The 18,709-nt window shown below is 41.6% G+C and overlaps 1 protein-coding gene across 3 annotated transcripts in view; it reads left to right on the top strand.

Annotated features, from left to right (window-relative positions):
• VOPP1 (VOPP1 WW domain binding protein) overlaps positions 1-18,709 on the top strand; it is a 109,021-nt gene that overhangs the window by 78,549 nt on the left and 11,763 nt on the right. For all 3 annotated transcript variants that reach the window (XM_024764365.1, XM_024764366.1, XM_024764367.1), the window contains one exon: positions 3,860-3,996. In XM_024764365.1, coding sequence (XP_024620133.1) covers positions 3,860-3,996 — 137 coding nt within the window. The remainder of the gene's footprint in view (positions 1-3,859; positions 3,997-18,709) is intronic.

Here is an 18,709-nt window from a genome sequence, read left to right as displayed (position 1 = left end):
TTGATGGGGCTTTGGCCATTTGGGGGCTGGACTCACCTGTCACATCGGGCCCTGAACAGTGCCACCCTGGTGTTGGCTTCTCCCCACCTCCTAGTTGCTAGTGCCTCAAACTCTGTAATAGAAGGAGAACTTTTTTACCCTGAGATTTTCCACATGTTAACCCCTCTGTGTACCTATCAAGGTGGAAGGGACTGGTACCAAAGCTGGGGTGAGGAGGGCCGGGGGAGGGGGCATTTCAGAGCTTTGCCTGGCTTTACACACGCGCCCCCTCAGAACTTGCCTCTCCGGGGCCTTGTGGTCGAGGGTCCCGAAAGGGATCAGCCGTGCTTCAGGTTGGCTTGAAACACCAGACGAATGATGATGAGATTGTGGAAATGCTCCTTAAAAATAAGAAAACGTGTCAAAGTTTAGACATCACATGATTAGAAAGAAGGAAAAATGGAAAGTCCAGGAGAGCTCTGAGGGCCTGGCTGCTAGAGCAGCTTCTGTCGACCTTCCCTGGAAGCGTTCGTTCCCTGAGCTGGTAGCCGGTGCTTCTGAGCTGTTGGCCAGCGTCACTTGTCAGGGTCAGGGCACCTCAGCGAGCCAGTGGGTCCCTACACAGAGGCATCTCATGAGAGCCGTGGAAGGAGGGCAGGTCTCCAAGGTCGGGGTGCCAGATACCAGAAGGTTTGGTTGAGTTCTTTGAGTTGAGATTCTGATACCAGATAGCAGCTTCTAAACTGGGGATACAGCCAGAGAGCACCTTGAGATGCAAGTCTGAGGTGCCCCAGCTGAAGTCAGAGGACACAGGGTTTCCACTCCATGGGTTCCTTCTCTCAGTTATGTGTCTGGTATGGAGAAGGCCCCACGGCAGCCGGGCTCCTGAAACAGACAGATGTCTAGACACGTGGAGAGTTTTAGACCAGTGTTCTGGAAACAAAGCGTGCAGCCTCTGATGCCACAGACGTTGGGGAGAGAGCTGCACAGCTTCTGACCGGGCCTCAGAGAGGGCCTTCCCTGCGAAGGGCCCAGCACATTGCAGGGCAGGGACGTAGGCATGCCCCTGGTGAGGGGGTGATGGGGAGCTGGTGTGGGGGCAGCTTTGCAGGGCAGGCAGGAGGTTGGCAGGATGGAGCTGGGCATCGCACGTAAGGAGGGCGGCTCTCCAAGCTGGTCCCACTTGACTCTGGAGGAATTTGGGCTCCTTACCATAACACAAGAGGTTTTGGAGGAGAATGCTTTCAGAAGTCCCTGCCAGCTCTAAAATCTTAAGTAATCTTTAACCAGGATAGTCTAATGAAATCCCCAGGATCAGAAAAGGTGTAGAGTTGGAGAGCACACTGCAACAGAGTGCAGCCTGGCAGGTGAGTGCAGCCCTGCTGCCAGGGCTCCCGCGGGGCTGGGGGCTGGGGCAGGTCGGCCCTGGATCTGCAGGGGCTCTGCTGCTGCCTGGGGCCTGCATTGGGAGCTGAGAACTGCTGTTCCAAGTGCTGCGGGGCGGAGGCAGGAAGGGACTGGAAAAACGAATTGAAGAAACCGGATTACTTTTGATGACAGAAAAGGCACAAACTTCCTCTCTTGATCCCAGGGAAGCTCCCCAGACCCGCTTAGCAGTGGAAGAGAATGTCTAGGAAACAATCGTCCTGTAACTCACAGCACTTCCAAGAGCTGCTTTCTTACCGTGGCACGCCTTCCCTCACTGACACCCTGCTTCCTCCCGCTGTTCCCAGAAGCTCATTCCCCTGCACCCTTGTTAGTTTCTCTCAGACTACTGCTTCGGTAAGGAATGAGTCTGATGATTGCCCCCTAAGCCGGGAGTTGGTCTCCTGCCATGTGACTTTGTTCTTATTTGCTTGCACCTGTGTGCTCTCCAGCAGTCCACGGTGTGAGGTGTGTATCACTTTTATTTGTCTAGGAAGAAATATGTATTCCATTTGACGGTGTAACCAACATTTTGGCTTGTCTCATGGAAGAGACCAAGATCTCGTATGGCTTCTGCATTTCTAATCCAGAGAGCCTGGTCCCTTGGGAGTGAGCAGTAGTGTTACTGAGAAGGGAAACCCTCTTGTGCATTTAGCCTCCCTGTGCTTTACCTTTCTGCTCAGGTGTTTAGAGTTGGACCCAGGGTTGAACGTAAGATTATCATGGAGTCCAAATGAAGCTGTCCCCTTTGGATTCCAGCATCTGACTTCGGAGAGGGCCTTGTTTTGCACACCTTGGATTCCTCTAGCTCCCCAAGACTGCACCCCTCTGACCCCCCTCCCCATCTGCAGCTCACAGCTGTCCTCTCCGGGTCTGTCACCCACCCAGCTTTTCGTGTGGGAGCACCTGTGCTGTTCTTTCCACCCAGAAAGAAAGCTCCTTCCCTTCCCTTCAATTTGTCTCTTTCTTTCCATCATTCAGGCTCAGCTCAGATGTTGCTTTGAAGGAAAAGGAGCTTCCTCACTCTGACAGATGCCCTTGTTAACCCTCTTGTTGCATTGAATTGTACCCTCGAAATGATGAACACAGTTGTGTGTTATGTATATTTTACCCGCCACTCCCACCCCGAACCTATGTTGCATCCTTGCTTTTCTTAGCACTGTCAGAGTTGTAAATAAACACTTTTGTTAATTTGTTGTTTACTGTCCCCCTCCCCTATGAGAACTCAAGTTCAGTGAGGGGGAGACCCCACCTGTCTTATGCCCTGGAATGCACAGACTGGTGCTGGGATCATGGCAGGTGCTTAAAATTTTTGTTGAATGAATAATGAATTAGACGAGAGATCAGAAAGCCACAATTTCAGTCCTTTTCCTGAATCATTTCCTGTCTGGTGCCCCTGATCTTTGTTCGTGTTCAGCGTTCCAAGGTTGTCCGGTAAACGCTTACTGACTGACTAATGGACTTAATTTAACCCTTAACATTATGTTAATTATTCTTGAAGGCTTTATTGTCTCCTCTTTTCTTAAATTTCATTTGTGTGTGGACAGGTGCCTTTAGACCATGACATGGCCAGCTCTGCTGTGTGTGCATCCTTTACAAGAGTGTGTGTGCGTGTTGAGTGAGGTTCTGGAAGGTTCTGTGAGTCCCATCGTCATATCAGTTTAGAGATGGGCAAGTTTCTCAGTTATGTCTGTGTGGAACAGACAACTCGGCCCTTCTCAGAATGACTCCCCCTGTTTCTAGAAAAACGGGTATAGTGCAAATGTGAGGTGGGAAGAGTCATTCATTCATTCATTATTTACTGAATGCCAGTGATACATCTGAGAATTCTTAGATGATTTGGACAAAGGTCCGATCCTTAGCCGTCCGCTCTGTGTCCGTTAGACTGTAGGGTCATGGTAGAAGGTTCAGCCATACTTAGAACCTAGAGATTGAAAAACAGCCTGTTTATTGACTGTGAGCCTTTTCTCTATTCCTATAGTTTCTCTATAATTAAGAAGTGCTCTAGGAAGGGCACTTAAAAAATATTTTTTATGGATGTTCATATAATAATGGAGAGAAAACTGCTAGAAAGGATCATGTGTTTACTCTTCTTGCTTTGACAGTAAAGAAAAATGGGGGAAAGAGACAGTGAAGACCAGCAGTAGTGTTCAAACTGGATTGAAAAGGCATCTCCCGTTTTGACTAAAATATCGAGTTGAGGTCAGGAAGGTAATTGCACCAGCCCTTTGAAGCCAACGGCCATTTGGAGCTTTTGAAGCAGAAAGCTCACTTCGAGAGCTTCTCAGCATGAGTGGCCTCCATCCAGGGCCACCCAGAGCTCTGCAAGCCAGCTGTCTCCCTGGTGTGCTCCACCGGGCCCGTCCCGGGGGAAGGTGGTCGGGGAGGACCAGCCAGGGAGCCCTGCCGTCTGCCCGGGCCTCTGCCTGGGGCCTCACCCTGTGCTCTCGCCCAGGTTCCTCCTGATGATGGGCGTGCTCTTCTGCTGTGGAGCCGGCTTCTTCATCCGGAGGCGCATGTACCCCCCGCCGCTGATCGAGGAGCCGGCGTTCAACGTGTCCTACACCAGGCAGCCCCCGAACCCCACTCCAGGTCAGCCAAGCCCTCTGTCCTTGTCTCTCCTCCTTTCAGTTTACATGTTCTCTGCCACGGAATATGCTGGAAGAAAAAATTCAGGCCATGTTCATTCATTTAAGTTCTGATGATCAACCTTACTGTGCATTTGTGCTGATAATAAGTGCAATGTCTGCTGTGTTGTGTGTCTGTCACCTCTTGTTCTTACCTAATTCTTGGGGCATCTTTTATGCATGTGTATGCAGCACGTTATTTGCTCTTTTTTTCCTAAACATTATTTCATGTGTACATTTTTATGTAGAAACTGTACTGTCCGTGACATTCTTAACGCTTCTGGACTAAATATTAATCGTGTTACTAAATGGTGGTTTGCTTAGATAGTCTGTCCTCGCTGATCATTTGTTTTCTTTTGTTTTGCTTTTCATTCGTTCATTCAATAAGCGTTTGCTGTGCGTTCATGAGTATTGTACTTATTAATTGTGCTGCTGTAGACATGTCTGCACAAGTTACATTTGGCCTATGTACGGAACAGTACCCAGAGTGGTGCCCCAGGGTCAGAAAGAATTCGTGGTTTCCTAATTCTTATAAAACACTGCTTTAACTACCTAAACCTCAGACATACTGTGCTGGGTGAATTCAAGTTTCCCTCGGGACACGGGCCCGTTCCTTGTTTTGAAATTACATGTGAGATGTTTCCCTTCCCTTTGGGGGCAGGGGGCGCCAGGGACTCTGCAGGGCTGGGGAGGCACTGCTCCTTGAGCTCCTGTCTTTGGGCCCGTGTGGTGGGCCAGTGGCCGCGTGGCTCCCTGCGTGCCACCTGCCCCGTCAGGCTTCCCACCTCCAGAGTGTGGGCGGGCTCCCTCTATTCATCACACGCCATAGGGAGACAGTCGGACATCTAGAGTTCTGTTCCAGTTTTTACAGAGTTCCGGTTCTGTAAGATAAGTCCTAAGATCTGCTGTACAGCGTGGGACCTATAGTTAGTAACACTGTGTCATATACACACGCCTTTGCTGAGTGGAGGTCTTATGTTGTGTCATCACAAATTCAGAGGGCAGCAGGAAATGCTTGGAGGTGATGGATAGGTTTATGGCATATATTGTGGTGATGGCTTCACGGTGTATATGGATTTCTGAACTCATCAAGTTGTAGACGTTACATATGTTCACCTTTTTGTATGTCGATCACACCTCAAAGAAAAAAGAAAGAAGTTGGGGGATTGAGTGTGGGAAGAGCTCTCTCTCATCTGCCCTTTAGACACAGAGATGCTGAGATGGGCATTTGCTGGTCTGGTTTTTATAGTTTTATTCCACCAAACACTCCACCGGGTTTTCTTTTATTATTTTTTAAAACGTTGCTAAAAATCTGAATATGTGTTTTCCACAACAGTTCCGAGGTTGCTGTAGCTTAAACTTTCTCTCAGGGTTAGTACCACTTTTCATGCATAAGTGGATTTTTATTCTTTCATATTTGGAAAGATTTGAATAGCTTCAAATCTATGCTCCAGCATAGGGCAAAGTGAAAATTTTCAGTTAAAATGGGAGGCCAAACCTAGATTTTATCTGGCTTAGTCTGAGTTGTCAGTCCTTTGATTTTTTTTTTTTTTCAAGAAGCAGACAGTAGATCAGAGAAATGGGTAAAAGACTAATGAATTTCCTTTTCCTTCTGTCTTCATGACATGGATTTTTAGTGGCCCGTGTGGCCACAGATGCAAGGTGCCACGTGTGCTTGGCCCACAGCGTCAGGCCTGGGCTGGGACCCAGGAGCTGAGCTGCCTGCACACGGCGGCCTCTTTTCTTTCTTTCTTTCTTTTTTTTTTTTTTTTTGCGGTACGCGGGCCTCTCACTGTTGTGGCCTCTCCCGTTGCGGAGCACAGGCTCCAGACACACAGGCTCAGTGAATGACATATCAATGAAAAATTAATACAAAAACATATGCAATGTAAGTGAACTGACATTTAAAGGTAAATTCATAGCCTTATTCTTTGTTACAAGTTTAAAATAAGAAGGTGAATTAGCTGACCTCTCCTTGAAAGAGGTTCAGAAATTAATAAACTCACAGAAAGCAGTAAGAAGTACATAATAAAAAATAAAAATTAATTATAGGAAAAAGAAAAATTGATTTGCAGATCTAAAAGTTAGTGCTTGGTGAAAGGCAATAAAAGTAAATGATATTGCTAATATAGATCCAGAAAAAACTATAATTGGAAAAGATACATGCACCCCTATGTTCACAGCAGCAGTATTTGCAATAGCCAAGACATGGAAGCAACCTAAATGTCGATCGACAGATAAGTGGCTAAGGAAGATGTGGTATATATACACAATGGAATATTACTCAGCCATAAAAAGAATGAAATGATGCCATTTGCAGCAACATGGGTGGACTTATCATATTAAGTGAAGTAAGTCAGAAAGAGAAAGACAAATACCATATGATATCACTTACATGTAGACTCTAAAATATGACACAAGTGAACTTCTCTACAAAACAGAAACAGGCTCACAGCCATAAAGAACAGACTTGTGGTTTCCAAGGGGGAAAGGGGTGGGAGAGGGATGGAGTGGGCGTTTGGGATTTCCAGATGCAAACTATTATGTATAGAATAGATAAACAACAAGATCCTACTGTAGAGCACAGGGAACTATATTCAATATCCTGTAATAAACCATAATGGAAAAGAATATAAAAAAGAATATATATATATATGTCACTTTGCTGTACAGCAGAAATTAACACAACGTTGTAAATCAACTGTACTTCAATAAAGTAAATTTTAAATAAAGTAAATGACATTGCCAGTCCCATCCCTGATAAATCTAATTCGTAAAGCTGGATAAAGAAAAAGTAAAATCATAAATTGAAACATTACATATCCAGAGGAGATTAAAAATTACAAAGAAGTACTCGTGAAATGGAAAATTTTGGTCAGATAGGAAAGTGTACATTACCAAAGATTCATTAGAATATTGAAAATTTCAGTGGTCCACAAAGCAAGCAAGAGTTTGAGGATGTTTTCAAAGAGTTAGCTCTCAGAATGGCTCCAAATTCATATGGTATCTTTGAAACTTTTAAGAAACAGTTCATGTCAATGCTTACGAATTCCTACAAGTATAGAAAGTTATGGAAATTACCTAATTTGTTTTGTAAAGCTAGTGTAACTTGTAAAACTAGTATAACCAAAATAAAATTATATTGGATCATGTTTAATGATCATAAATACAAAAATCTTGGGAAACTGAATTAAACAATGTGTCAGAGAAGTAAACTACCATGTCCAAAGAGAGCAAGCTGTTAACATTGCAAGTTATATCAAAAAGCCATGATTGGCAGCAAATTCTGGGAAGAAGGTGGAGTCAGAAGCACCAGGATTCTTTCCCCTCACCTAGACAAAAACTGTCCTGGCAGAATCTATCTGATGTAACTGTTTTGGAACTCTGAAATCTGTTGAAGGCTTGTAACTTCCAGGGGAAAGCTTGGAGGGTAAATTGCAGCTAATTTTGGTCAGTATCCGCTCTGGACACAGTAGCAGCTAACTGTCCCTCACCCTAGAGGCCACATGGCAGGCAGCTGTGCACAGGATTCTGGGGCAGCCTGCAGGAGACAGGGGGCAAAAAGGACCCTGTCCTCCAGATATTGGGGATCTGTGCTCTGATTGCTGTTTACTGCTTCTGAGGAAAGAGGAGGCAGCCACTGTTGTTGCACCTCCCCCTCCAGCTGAAGTGATCTCCAGGGGATTTAAATGTCTGGTGCCCTTCCCCATACCCCTTTATTTTTCACTTTTTCCCCTCTCGGGAGCCAGGCATTAAAGACTAGAACATTCAAAACAACTGTGTATACGGAAAAAATTAGTAAGTGACTGCACATCCCCAGTGAAAGGCTCAGAAAAGACTTGAGAAGACCTGAAGTTTACACCTCAGGCTTTTCTTCTGCACAGAGTCAGCCTACAATAACAGCAACAAAAACCCAAAACAATAAGCAGAAACAAAAACGAGAAAATAGCAAACACCGGGGAAGGGAGAGAATCTGATTTCCAGACTTATCACATTATTCGATTCAAATGTCCAGTGATCAAAAAACCATAGGAAGAAACAGGAAAATGTGGTTCATCCAAAGGAAAAAAAAAATCAAACCAACAGACTGTCCCTGGAAAAGACCTACAGCACATCTGCTAGACAAATCTTTTTTTTTAATTAATTAATTTATTTTTGGCTGCGTTGGGTCCCTGTTTCTGCGCATGGGCCCTCTCCAGTTGCGGTGAGCAGGGGCCACTCCTCATCGCGGTGCACAGGCCTCTCACTATCGCGGCCTCTCTTGTTGCAGAGCACAGGCTCCAGATGTGCAGGCTCAGCAGCCATGGCTCACGGGCCCAGCTGCTCCGCAGCATGTGGGATCTTCCCGGACCGGGGCACGAACCCGCATCCCCTGCATCGGCAGGCGGACTCCCAACCACTGCACCACCAGGGAAGCCTTAGACAAATCTTTTGAAGCAACTGTCTTAAAGATGCTCAGAGAACGAAAGTAAGATGTGGAGAGAATCAAAACAAAAACAAAAAAATGTGTCTGCAAAATAGAAATATCAATAGAAAGACAGAAACCCTAAAAAGATATGAACAAAAAATTCTGGAGCTGAAAAGTACAATAACCAAAATGAAAAATTCACTACATGATTCAAAGGCAGATTTGAGTAGACAGAAGAAAGGATCAGCAAACTTGAAGATAAGACAATGGAAATTATGTAGTCTGAGGAACAGAAAGAAACAAGATTGAAGAAAAGTGAACAGAGCCTCAGACCTGGGGGACTTCATCAAGCAGATCAGCTTAGGCATCGTGGGGTGGGAGTCTCAGAAGGAGAAAAGAGATAAAAGGAGCATTATTTAAAGAAATAACGGCCAAAAACTTCCAAAATCTGATGGAAGACATGAATATAAACAACCACTCCAAGTAAGAGGAACTCAGAGACCCACACCAAGACACATAATCAACTTTCAAAAGCCAAGCACAAAGAGAAAAGCTTGAAAGTAGCAGGAAGAAGCAAGTCATCACAAACAAGGGATCCTTGATACGATTATGAGCAGATTTCTCATCAGAAGTTATGGAGGCCAGAAGGCTGTGGGACAATACATTCAAATAAAAGAATAAAAACTGTCAACCAAGAATCCTGTATCTGGCAAAAGTGTCCTTCAAAATTGAGGGAGGACTTAAGACTTCCCCAGATAAATCAAAGCAAGGGAGTTCATGACCACTAGACCTTGCCCTTCAAGAAATGCTCAAGGGAGACCTGCAAGTGAAATGAAAGGGCACTAGACAGGTATTCGAAGCTGTATGGAGAAATGAAGATCTCAGTAAAGGTAAATACCTGGGCAATTATAAAGCCAGTATTATTGTAGCAGTGGTTTGTACTTTACTTTTTGTTTTCTACATGATTTAATAGACTATTATGTTTAAAGAAAAAAATAGTTATTAGGACAAAAGCTAGTATTACTATAATGTTGATTGTAACTCCAAATCTTCTTTTCTACATAATTTAAGAGACTAATACATTTAAAAGAATTATTAGTTTATGTTTTGGAGAGCACACAACATATGAAGATGTGATTTTGTGACAGCAACCACTGAAAAGGGTGGGGACAGAAAAAATGAGCAGTTTTTGTATGTTATTGATGTTAAGCTGGTATAAATTCAAATTACAGTGAGCCCTCTGTATCCACGGGTTCTGCATACATGGATTCAACCAACGGTCGATCAAAAATATTTTTTAACAATTTCAGAACGTTCCAAAATGCAAAACTTGAATTTGACACATGCTGGCAACTATTTACATAGCAGTTACATGGTGTTAGGTATTATAAGTAATCTAGAGATGACTTAAAGTAAACAGGAGGATGTGCATAGGTTATATGCAAATACTATATAATTTTCTATAAAGGACTTTGAGCATCCACAGACGTTCATGTCTTCAGGGGGTCCTGGAACTGATGGATGACTGAACAGTGTCTAACAGTAGGATGTTAACCACAAAGAAACAGCTATAGAATACACAAAAAGAAATGAGAAAGGAATTAAACATTGCTTTCAAAAGCTCCACTAAACATAAAACATTGCACTTCAAAAAAGCCACTAAAAACATAAGTCAATAATGCAGAAAATGAGGGCCCAGAAAGCTATAAAGCATATAGAAAACAAATAGCACAATGACAGAAGTAAATCCCTCCTTATTGGTAAATACTTCAAATGTAAATGGATTAAACTCTCCAGTCGAAAGACAGAGATTGGCAGAATGGATAAACACGTGATCCAAACACAGATCTTCCTCGGCTTATGATAGGGTCCTGGAAACCCATCTTATTGTTTTTGTTTTATTTATTTATTTATTTATTTATATCATCGGCCACGTTGGGTCTTTGTTGCTGCACGCGGGCTTTCTCTAGTTGTGGTGAGCGGGGGATACTCTTCGTTGTGGTGCACGGGCTTCTCACTGCGGTGGCTTCTCGTTGCGGAGCAGGGGCTCTAGGCGCTCGGGCTTTAGTAGTTGTGGTGCATGGGCTCAGTAGCTGTGACTTGCAGGCTCTGTGGTTGTGGCGCACAGGCTTAGTTGCTCCGCAACATGTGGGATCTTCCTGGACCAGGGCTCGAACCCATGTCCCTTGCATTGGCAGGCAGATTCTTAACCACTGCACCACCAGGGAATTCCCCCGGAAACCCATCTTAAATTGAAAATATAGTAAGTTGAAAATGCATTTAATACACTTAACCTATTGAACACCATAGCTTAGCCTAGTTATCTTAAATGTGCTCAGAAAACTTACATTACCCTACAGTTGGGCAAAGTCATCTAACACAAAGCCTATTTAATAATGAAGTGTGAATATCTCATGTAATTTATTGAATACTGTACAGAAAGTGAAAAACAGAATGGTTGTCTGGGTACAGAATGGTTGTGAGTGAACCGGCTCTTTACCCTTGTGATCACATGGCTGACTGGGAGCTGTGGTTAGCTGCCACTGTCCACAATCATGAGAGAGGATCTTATCACATATCACTAGCCCAGGAAAAGATCAAAATTCCAAGTATGGTTTCTACTGAATTTGTATCATTCACTGCATCGTACATTTCAGACCCCAAAACACAAACAGGTTGAAAATGAAAGGAAGGAAAATATATTCCTTATCTTTAAATAGTAACCAAAAGAGAGCTGGGTAGCTATATATATATTTTTTTTTCCCTTAGGAAGAAAAATACAAGGCATAAATTACTAAAATCAGAAATGAAAGTAGGACATTACTACCAATTCTACAGAAATAAAAATGATTATACGAGAGAACAATTGTACAGCAAAAAAATTGGGTTAATTAGATAGGACAAATTTCTAGAAACATAAAACCTACCAAGACTAAATCATGAAGAAATAGAAAGTCTGAATAGACCTATAACTAGTAAGGAGACTGAATCAGTCATCAGAAAACTCCAAACAAAGTAAAGCCTTGGACCTAATGGCTTCAGTGGTGAATTTTACCAAATATTTGAATAAGAACTAATATCAATCCTTCTCACACTTTCCCCCCAAATTGAAGAGGTAGGAACATTTCTTAACTCATTCTGTGAGGCCAGCATTATCCTGATACCAAAGCCAGACAAAGACACTACAAAAAAAAAAAAAAAATTACAGGCCAATGTCCTTGATCAACATTGATGTAAAAATCCTCAACAAAGTAGTAGCAAACATTTCCTGTAATGTAAGGTTGGTTCAACATATAAAAATTGGTTGGAGTAATACATCCTGTCAACATAATGAAGGAAAGAAATGATTTTATCAATTGATGCAGAAAAAATGACAAAATGGAACACCCTTTCATGATCAAAACACTCAATAAACTAGGAATAGAAACTACCTCATAAAACTACCTCATAAAATCCATATATGAAAAACTCACAGCTTACATCATACCTGATGGTGAAAGACTGAAAATTTTTTCTCAAAGATCAGGAGCAAGGCAAGGGATACCTGCTTCTACCATTTCTCTTCAACATAGTGCTGGAAATTCTTGCCAAAGGAATAAATCAAGAAAAATAAAGACATCAAAATTAGAGAGAAAGAAGTCAAATTGTCTCTCTTTGCAGCTAATATGATCTTGTGTGTAGTAAAACATACGGATTCTAGAAAACAAAACTGTTAGAAATGATAAATGAATTCAGCAAAGTAGCAGGACACAAAGTCAACACACAAGAATCAGTTAAGTTTCTATACACGAACAATGTGAGAAGGAAATTACCCAAAAAACTCCATTAGTAATAACATCAAGGAGAAGAAAATAATTAGGAATTAATTAACCAAGAAGGTGAAAGTCTTGTACAGTGAAAACTATAAAACATTGCCTGAAGAAATTTTAAAAGATATAAATAAATGGAAACAGATTTTATGTTCATTGATTGTAAGACAGTATTGTTAAAATGTCAGTACCACCCGATATGATCTACAGATTCAATGCAAATCCAATTAAAATCCCAGTGATTTTTTTCCAGGTAGGAAAAACCCATCCTAAAATTAATATGGAATCTCAGAGGACCCCAAATAGCCGAAACAGTCTTGAAAAAGAAGAAAAAATTGGAGGACTCACACTTCCTGATTTCAAAATTTACTACATAGCTACATTAATCAAAACAGTCTGGTGAGGGCATAAAGGCAGACATATAGACCAACAGAATAGAATAGAGAACCCAACAGTAAACCCTCACATGTATGGTCAAATGTTTTTTGACAAGGGTACCAAGACCACTCCATGGGGAAAGGACAGTCTTTTCCAACAAATGGTGCTGGGAAAACTGAATATCCACATGCAAAAGAATCAAGTTGGACCCTTACCTAACACCATATACAAAAATTAACTCAAAGTGGATCAAGGTCCTAAATGTAAGACTTAAAACAATAAAACTCTTAGAAGAAAACAAGGACAAAGTGTCTGAACATTAGCGTCAGCAGTGATTTCTTGGATGTGATACCAAAGGTGTGGGTAATAAAATAAAAAAACAGGCAAATTGGACTTCATGAAAAATTTTTTAAATTGTGCATTAAAGGACACTATGAATAGAGTTAAAAGGCTACCTCCACAACAGGAGAAAATATTTGCAAATCATATATTTGATAAGCAATTAATATCCAGATTAAATATAGAACTCCTAAAATTCAACAATGAAAAAATAAAACAACCCTATTCAAAAATGGGCAAAGGAATTGAATGCTCATTTCTCCAGAGAAGATACGAATGGTTAGCAAGTACATGAAAAGATGCTCACTAATCATTAGGGAAATACAAATCAAAACTACAAGATAGGGACTTCCCTAGTGGGGCAGTGGTTAAGAATCCGCCTGCCGATGCCGGGGACACGTGTTCGAGCCCTGGTCCAGGATGATCCCACGTACCACGCAGCAACAAAGCCTGTGCACCACAACTACTGAGGCTGTGCTCTGGAGCCTGGGAGCCACAACTACGGAAGGCCACGTGCCTGGAGCCCACGCTTTGCAACAAGAGAAGCCACCACAATGAGAAGCCCACGCACCATGGCGAAGAGTATCCCTTGCTCGCCACAGCTAGAGAAAGCCCATGAGCAGCAACAAAGACCCAATGCAGCCAAAAAAAAAAAAAACTACAAGATACCACCTCACACCCATTAAGATAGCTACTATCAAAAAGCAGAAAACAAGTGTTGGCAAGGATGTGGAGAAATTGGAACCTTTTGCACTGCTGGTGGGAATGTAAAATAGTACAACCACTGTGGAAACAGTATGCAGGTTCCTCAAAAAATTAAAAATAGAATTACCATACAATCCAGCAATTCCACTTCTGGGTACATACCCAGAGAAATTGAAAGCAGAATCTCGAAGGGATATTTGTACACCCATGTTCATAGCAGCATTATTCCCAATTACTAAACTGTGGAAGCACCCAAGTGTCCATCAACTGATGAATGGATAAGCAAATACACACAATGGAATATTATTCAGCCTTAAAAAGGAAGGAATTCTGATATGCTACAACATGGATGAATTTTGAAGATATTATTCTAAGTGCAATAAGCCAATCACAAGACTAATACTGTATGATTCCACTTATATGTGGCACTTAGAGTAGTCAGAATCATAAAGACAGAAAATGTAATGGTGGTTGTCTAGGGCTTGAGGGAGTGGATTTTGGGGAAGTTACTATTTAATGGATGTAGATTTTCAGTTTTACAAGATGAAGAGAGTTATGGGGATGTATCTTGGTGATGGTTGCACAACAATGTGAGTGTATTTAATGCCACTGAATCGTATACTTAAAAATGGTTAAGATGGTAAATTTTATGTTATGTGTATTTTACAATAACAAAAAGGCAACGAAAAATGCAACAAGTACCTCAGTGGATGCTGAAAAGGCTGTCGATAAAATTTAATATACATTCCTCACCAAAACTCTTTCAAAACTAATAAGGTAGTTTTAACTAGTAATGTAAGTAGCAATGTAAGTCTTTTTCTTAATATAATAAAGACTTAGAGTATGTGTTCCTTGAGCATCCTTGAAGGCAAGGATCAAGTCCTCAATGATATACTAATAAACTATCAGAAAGAGAAATTAAGAAAACAGCCCCATTTATGATTGCCTCAAAAAGAATAAAATACCTTGGAATAAATTTAACCAAGGAAGTGAAAGACCTGTACACTACAAGCTATAAGATGCTGATGAAAGAAATTGAAGAAGACACAAATAAAGGGAACAATACTCCATGTTTATGTACTGGAAGAATTAATGTTGTTAAAATGTCCATACTACCCAAAGCAATCTACAGGTTCATTGCAGTCCCTATCAAAATTCCAATGGCATTTTTTCACAGAACTAGAGCAAATAATTCTAAAATTTGTATAGAAACACAAAAGATCCCAAATAGCCAAAACAATCTTGAGAAAGAAGAAAAAAGCTGGACGTATCACGTGCCCTGGTTTTAAACTATACTACAAAGCTACAGTAGTCAAAACAGACACATAGGTGAATGGAACAGAGTAGAGAGCCCAGAAATATACCCACACATATATGCACAATTAAATTATGACAAAGAACATACAATTGAGAAAGGATAATCTTTTGCAATAAATGCAGTTGGGAAAACTGGACAGCCACATGCAAAAGACCCCTGTTTTACACCGTATACAAAAATTAGCTCAAATTTTATTAAAGACTTGAATATAAGAGGAAACCATAAGACTCCTAGAAGAAAACATAGGTGGTAACCTCATTGACATCTATCTTAGTGACGTTTTTGTGGATCTAAATTCAAAGGCAAGAGAAACAAAATCAAAAATCAACAAATGGGACAACATCAAACTAAAAAGCTTCTGCACAGTGAAGGAAACTATCATCAAAACAAAAAGACAACCTGCTGAATGGGAGAAGATATTTGCAAATCATATATCCAATATGGGGTTAATATCCAAAATATACAAAGAACTCATACACCCAACAACAAAAAACAAATCTGATTAAAAGTTGGCAGATCTCAACAGACATTTTTCCAATCCATAAGACTCCTAGAAGAAAACATAGGTGGTAACCTCATTGACATCTATCTTAGTGACGTTTTTGTGGATCTAAATTCAAAGGCAAGAGAAACAAAATCAAAAATCAACAAATGGGACAACATCAAACTAAAAAGCTTCTGCACAGTGAAGGAAACTATCATCAAAACAAAAAGACAACCTGCTGAATGGGAGAAGATATTTGCAAATCATATATCCAATATGGGGTTAATATCCAAAATATACAAAGAACTCATACACCCAACAACAAAAAACAAATCTGATTAAAAGTTGGCAGATCTCAACAGACATTTTTCCAAAGAAGACATACAGATGGCCAATAGGCACATGAAAAAATGTTAGCGGGGGCTTCCCTGGTGGGCGCAATGGTTGGGAGTCCGCCTGCCGATGCAGGGGACGTGGGTTTGTGCCCCGGTCCGGGAGGATCCCACATGCCGCAGAGCGGCTGGGCCCGTGAGCCATGGCCACTGGGCCTGCGCGTCTGGAGCCTGTGCTCCGCAACGGGAGAGGCCACAGCGGTGAGGGCCCCGCGTACCGCAAGAAAAAAAAATGTTAGCCATCATTAATTATTAGGGAAATGCAAATCAAAACCACAGTGAGATATCACCTTACACCTGTTACAGTGGCTATTATTGAAAAGACAAAAAATAACTAATGTTGGAGAGGATGGGGAGAGAAGGGAGCCCTCGTGCACTGTTGATCGGAATGTAAATTGGTGCAGCCACTATTGAAAACGGTATGGAGATTTCGCAAAAAATTAATAATAGAACTATCATATGACCCAGCTATTTCACCTCTGGGTTTTTATCCAAAGAACATGAAAACCCTAAATCAAAGATTATGCACCCCTATGTTCACTGCAGCATTATTTACAATAGCCAAGACATGGACACAACCTAAGTGCCCATCAGTGGATGAATGAAGAAAGATGTGGTATATATACACAATGAAATACAACTCAGCCATAAAAAAGAATTAAATCCTGCCATTCGTAACAACATAGGAAGACCTTGAAGATATTATGCTTTTTGAAATAAGTCAGATGAAGAAAGACAAAAACTGTATGATTTCACTCATATGTAAAATCTAATAAAACAAAACAAATGAACAAACAAAATAAAACAAAAGCCAAATCATAGATACAGAGAACAGATTAGTGATTTCCAGAGGGGAAGCAGTGTGGGCAAAATGGGTGAAGGGGCCAAGTGTATGGTGATGGATGGAAACGACTTATGGTGAGTGCTTTGTGGTGTAGAAAACAGGGAGCGGTGAAAGTGCTGTTTTGCTTGAACCTAAAATGTCCATCACCTGATCTCAGGTTTGAGTCATTTGTTTATAACCAATAAACATTCTCTAGGTTTGTTTTAATTTTTGAAAAGATCAGTGAGTATCTCAGTAGATGCTGAAAAGGCTGTTGACAAAGTTCAATATACATTTCTTATCAAAACTCAAAAGTAGTAATGTAAACTGTAGTACGTCTAGAAACGTAAGGCTCTTTCTTAATACAACAGAGACTTAGAGTGTGTTTGGGGTCCTCGGAGGTGAGGACCAAGTCCTCAATGATACACGCTAAGCCCAGTGTTACCAGCAATGACGTTATTTTAATGTATATTTTAAAAATTATTTATTTATTTATTTGGCTGTGCTGGGTCTTAGTTGCAGCATGCATGACCTCTAGTTGCTGCATGTGGGATTTAGCTCCCTGACCAAGGATCAAACCCAGACCCCCTGCATTGGGAGCACGGAGTCTTAGCCCGTGGACCACCAAGGAAGTCCCAGTGGGAATGTTTAGTAATTTTCTAATGAATTCACTTTGTACTGTAGACCTGCTGCCAACAACATACTTAGTGTAACAGTAAAAGTAATAAAATTAGGATATTTAGTATCAATATTTAACACTGTTCTAGAAATTCTTGGCTTAAGTATTAACATGAAAATATTTAATCATTAGGAAGGAGAAACAAAACTCTCTTTGTAAACAGTGTATCGTTATATTCCTAAAAAAAATTCCTGGAGGATGAACTGAAAAAGTATTTTTAGTAGCTGAGACAATTAGCAACATGAATAGATGCAACATAAAACAAAATTAAACCAGAAGGCTTAGAGGAAAGGGGGCAAGTTATGAAGGGGGGACACTTGTCTATTGGTCATGAGAATGTGCTCTGCAAGAATTAGCTCAGGTGTTTTGGCTGCAAGTAACACACACCCTAATTCAGCCAGCCTAAAATTATTTTTGAGAGTAATCTCTTGTGACAAAAAATCACAAAGACGGAGGCTCCTGGTTTACCTTCATGCTTAGCAGCCTGCTGGAGCTCAGGCCGGTCCCCCCGCTGCCATCTGTCCTCACTGCTGCCTCTACACATCCTGGGATGCAGGACGGACCCTTCGGGGCTTACAGATCCGGCAATGTCCAGTGGGAGAAGATCCCTGGGCAAGTTACATAATATCTTTGGCCATCAGCTTTTGAATCTATAAATTGGGAATAAATAATATATACCTCATAGTATTACTATAGGGCTTAAATACGGGTTTCCTTTCTCACTTTCTACAGTGTGGTACTGTGTCAGTCAGGCCATCTGAATGCTCTCCCCAAAGCCCAGTCAGTTCTGACTTATCTCGGAGTTTCATTTTCTCTCACTCATGTTTCAATCTCTGTTTCAGTTTTGCAAATCATTCGCTTTGACAGAGAATAAGATTGGAGGCCTTTCTCTGGCCCATTTGCTTTGTTTCTGAATCTTCTTTAACCCCCCATGCATATACTTAAAAGGTTCTTTCTTTGGTTCAGAGTCTGTACCAAGCTTCAGCTCTGTTGGGCTTTATTTTACCTGATTCCATTCTGCGTTTGTTTCTGAGGATATTCCCACTTTCAAATTTGTTGTGTAGGATCAGTCATATTGGCTTGGTTTGGGACCTTTTTTTTTTTTTTTGTGGTACGTGGGCCTCTCACTGTTGTGGCCTCTCCCGTTGCGGAGCACAGTCTCCGGACACGCAGGCCCAGTGGCCATGGCTCACGGGCCCAGCCTCTCCGCGGCATGTGGGATCTTCCTGGACCGGGGCACGAACCCGTGTCCCCTGCGTTGGCAGGCGGACTCTCAACCACTGCGCCACCAGGGAAGCCCTGGGACCTTTGAAATTTTTCTTATCACCCTGCTTATTTGCGAT

This window comes from Neophocaena asiaeorientalis, unplaced genomic scaffold (assembly GCF_003031525.2).
Source record: "Neophocaena asiaeorientalis asiaeorientalis breed wild unplaced genomic scaffold, Neophocaena_asiaeorientalis_V1.1 scaffold191, whole genome shotgun sequence".
Classification (NCBI taxonomy): Eukaryota; Metazoa; Chordata; class Mammalia; order Artiodactyla; family Phocoenidae; genus Neophocaena; species Neophocaena asiaeorientalis.
This window is presented reverse-complemented; position numbering and strand designations above follow the sequence as displayed.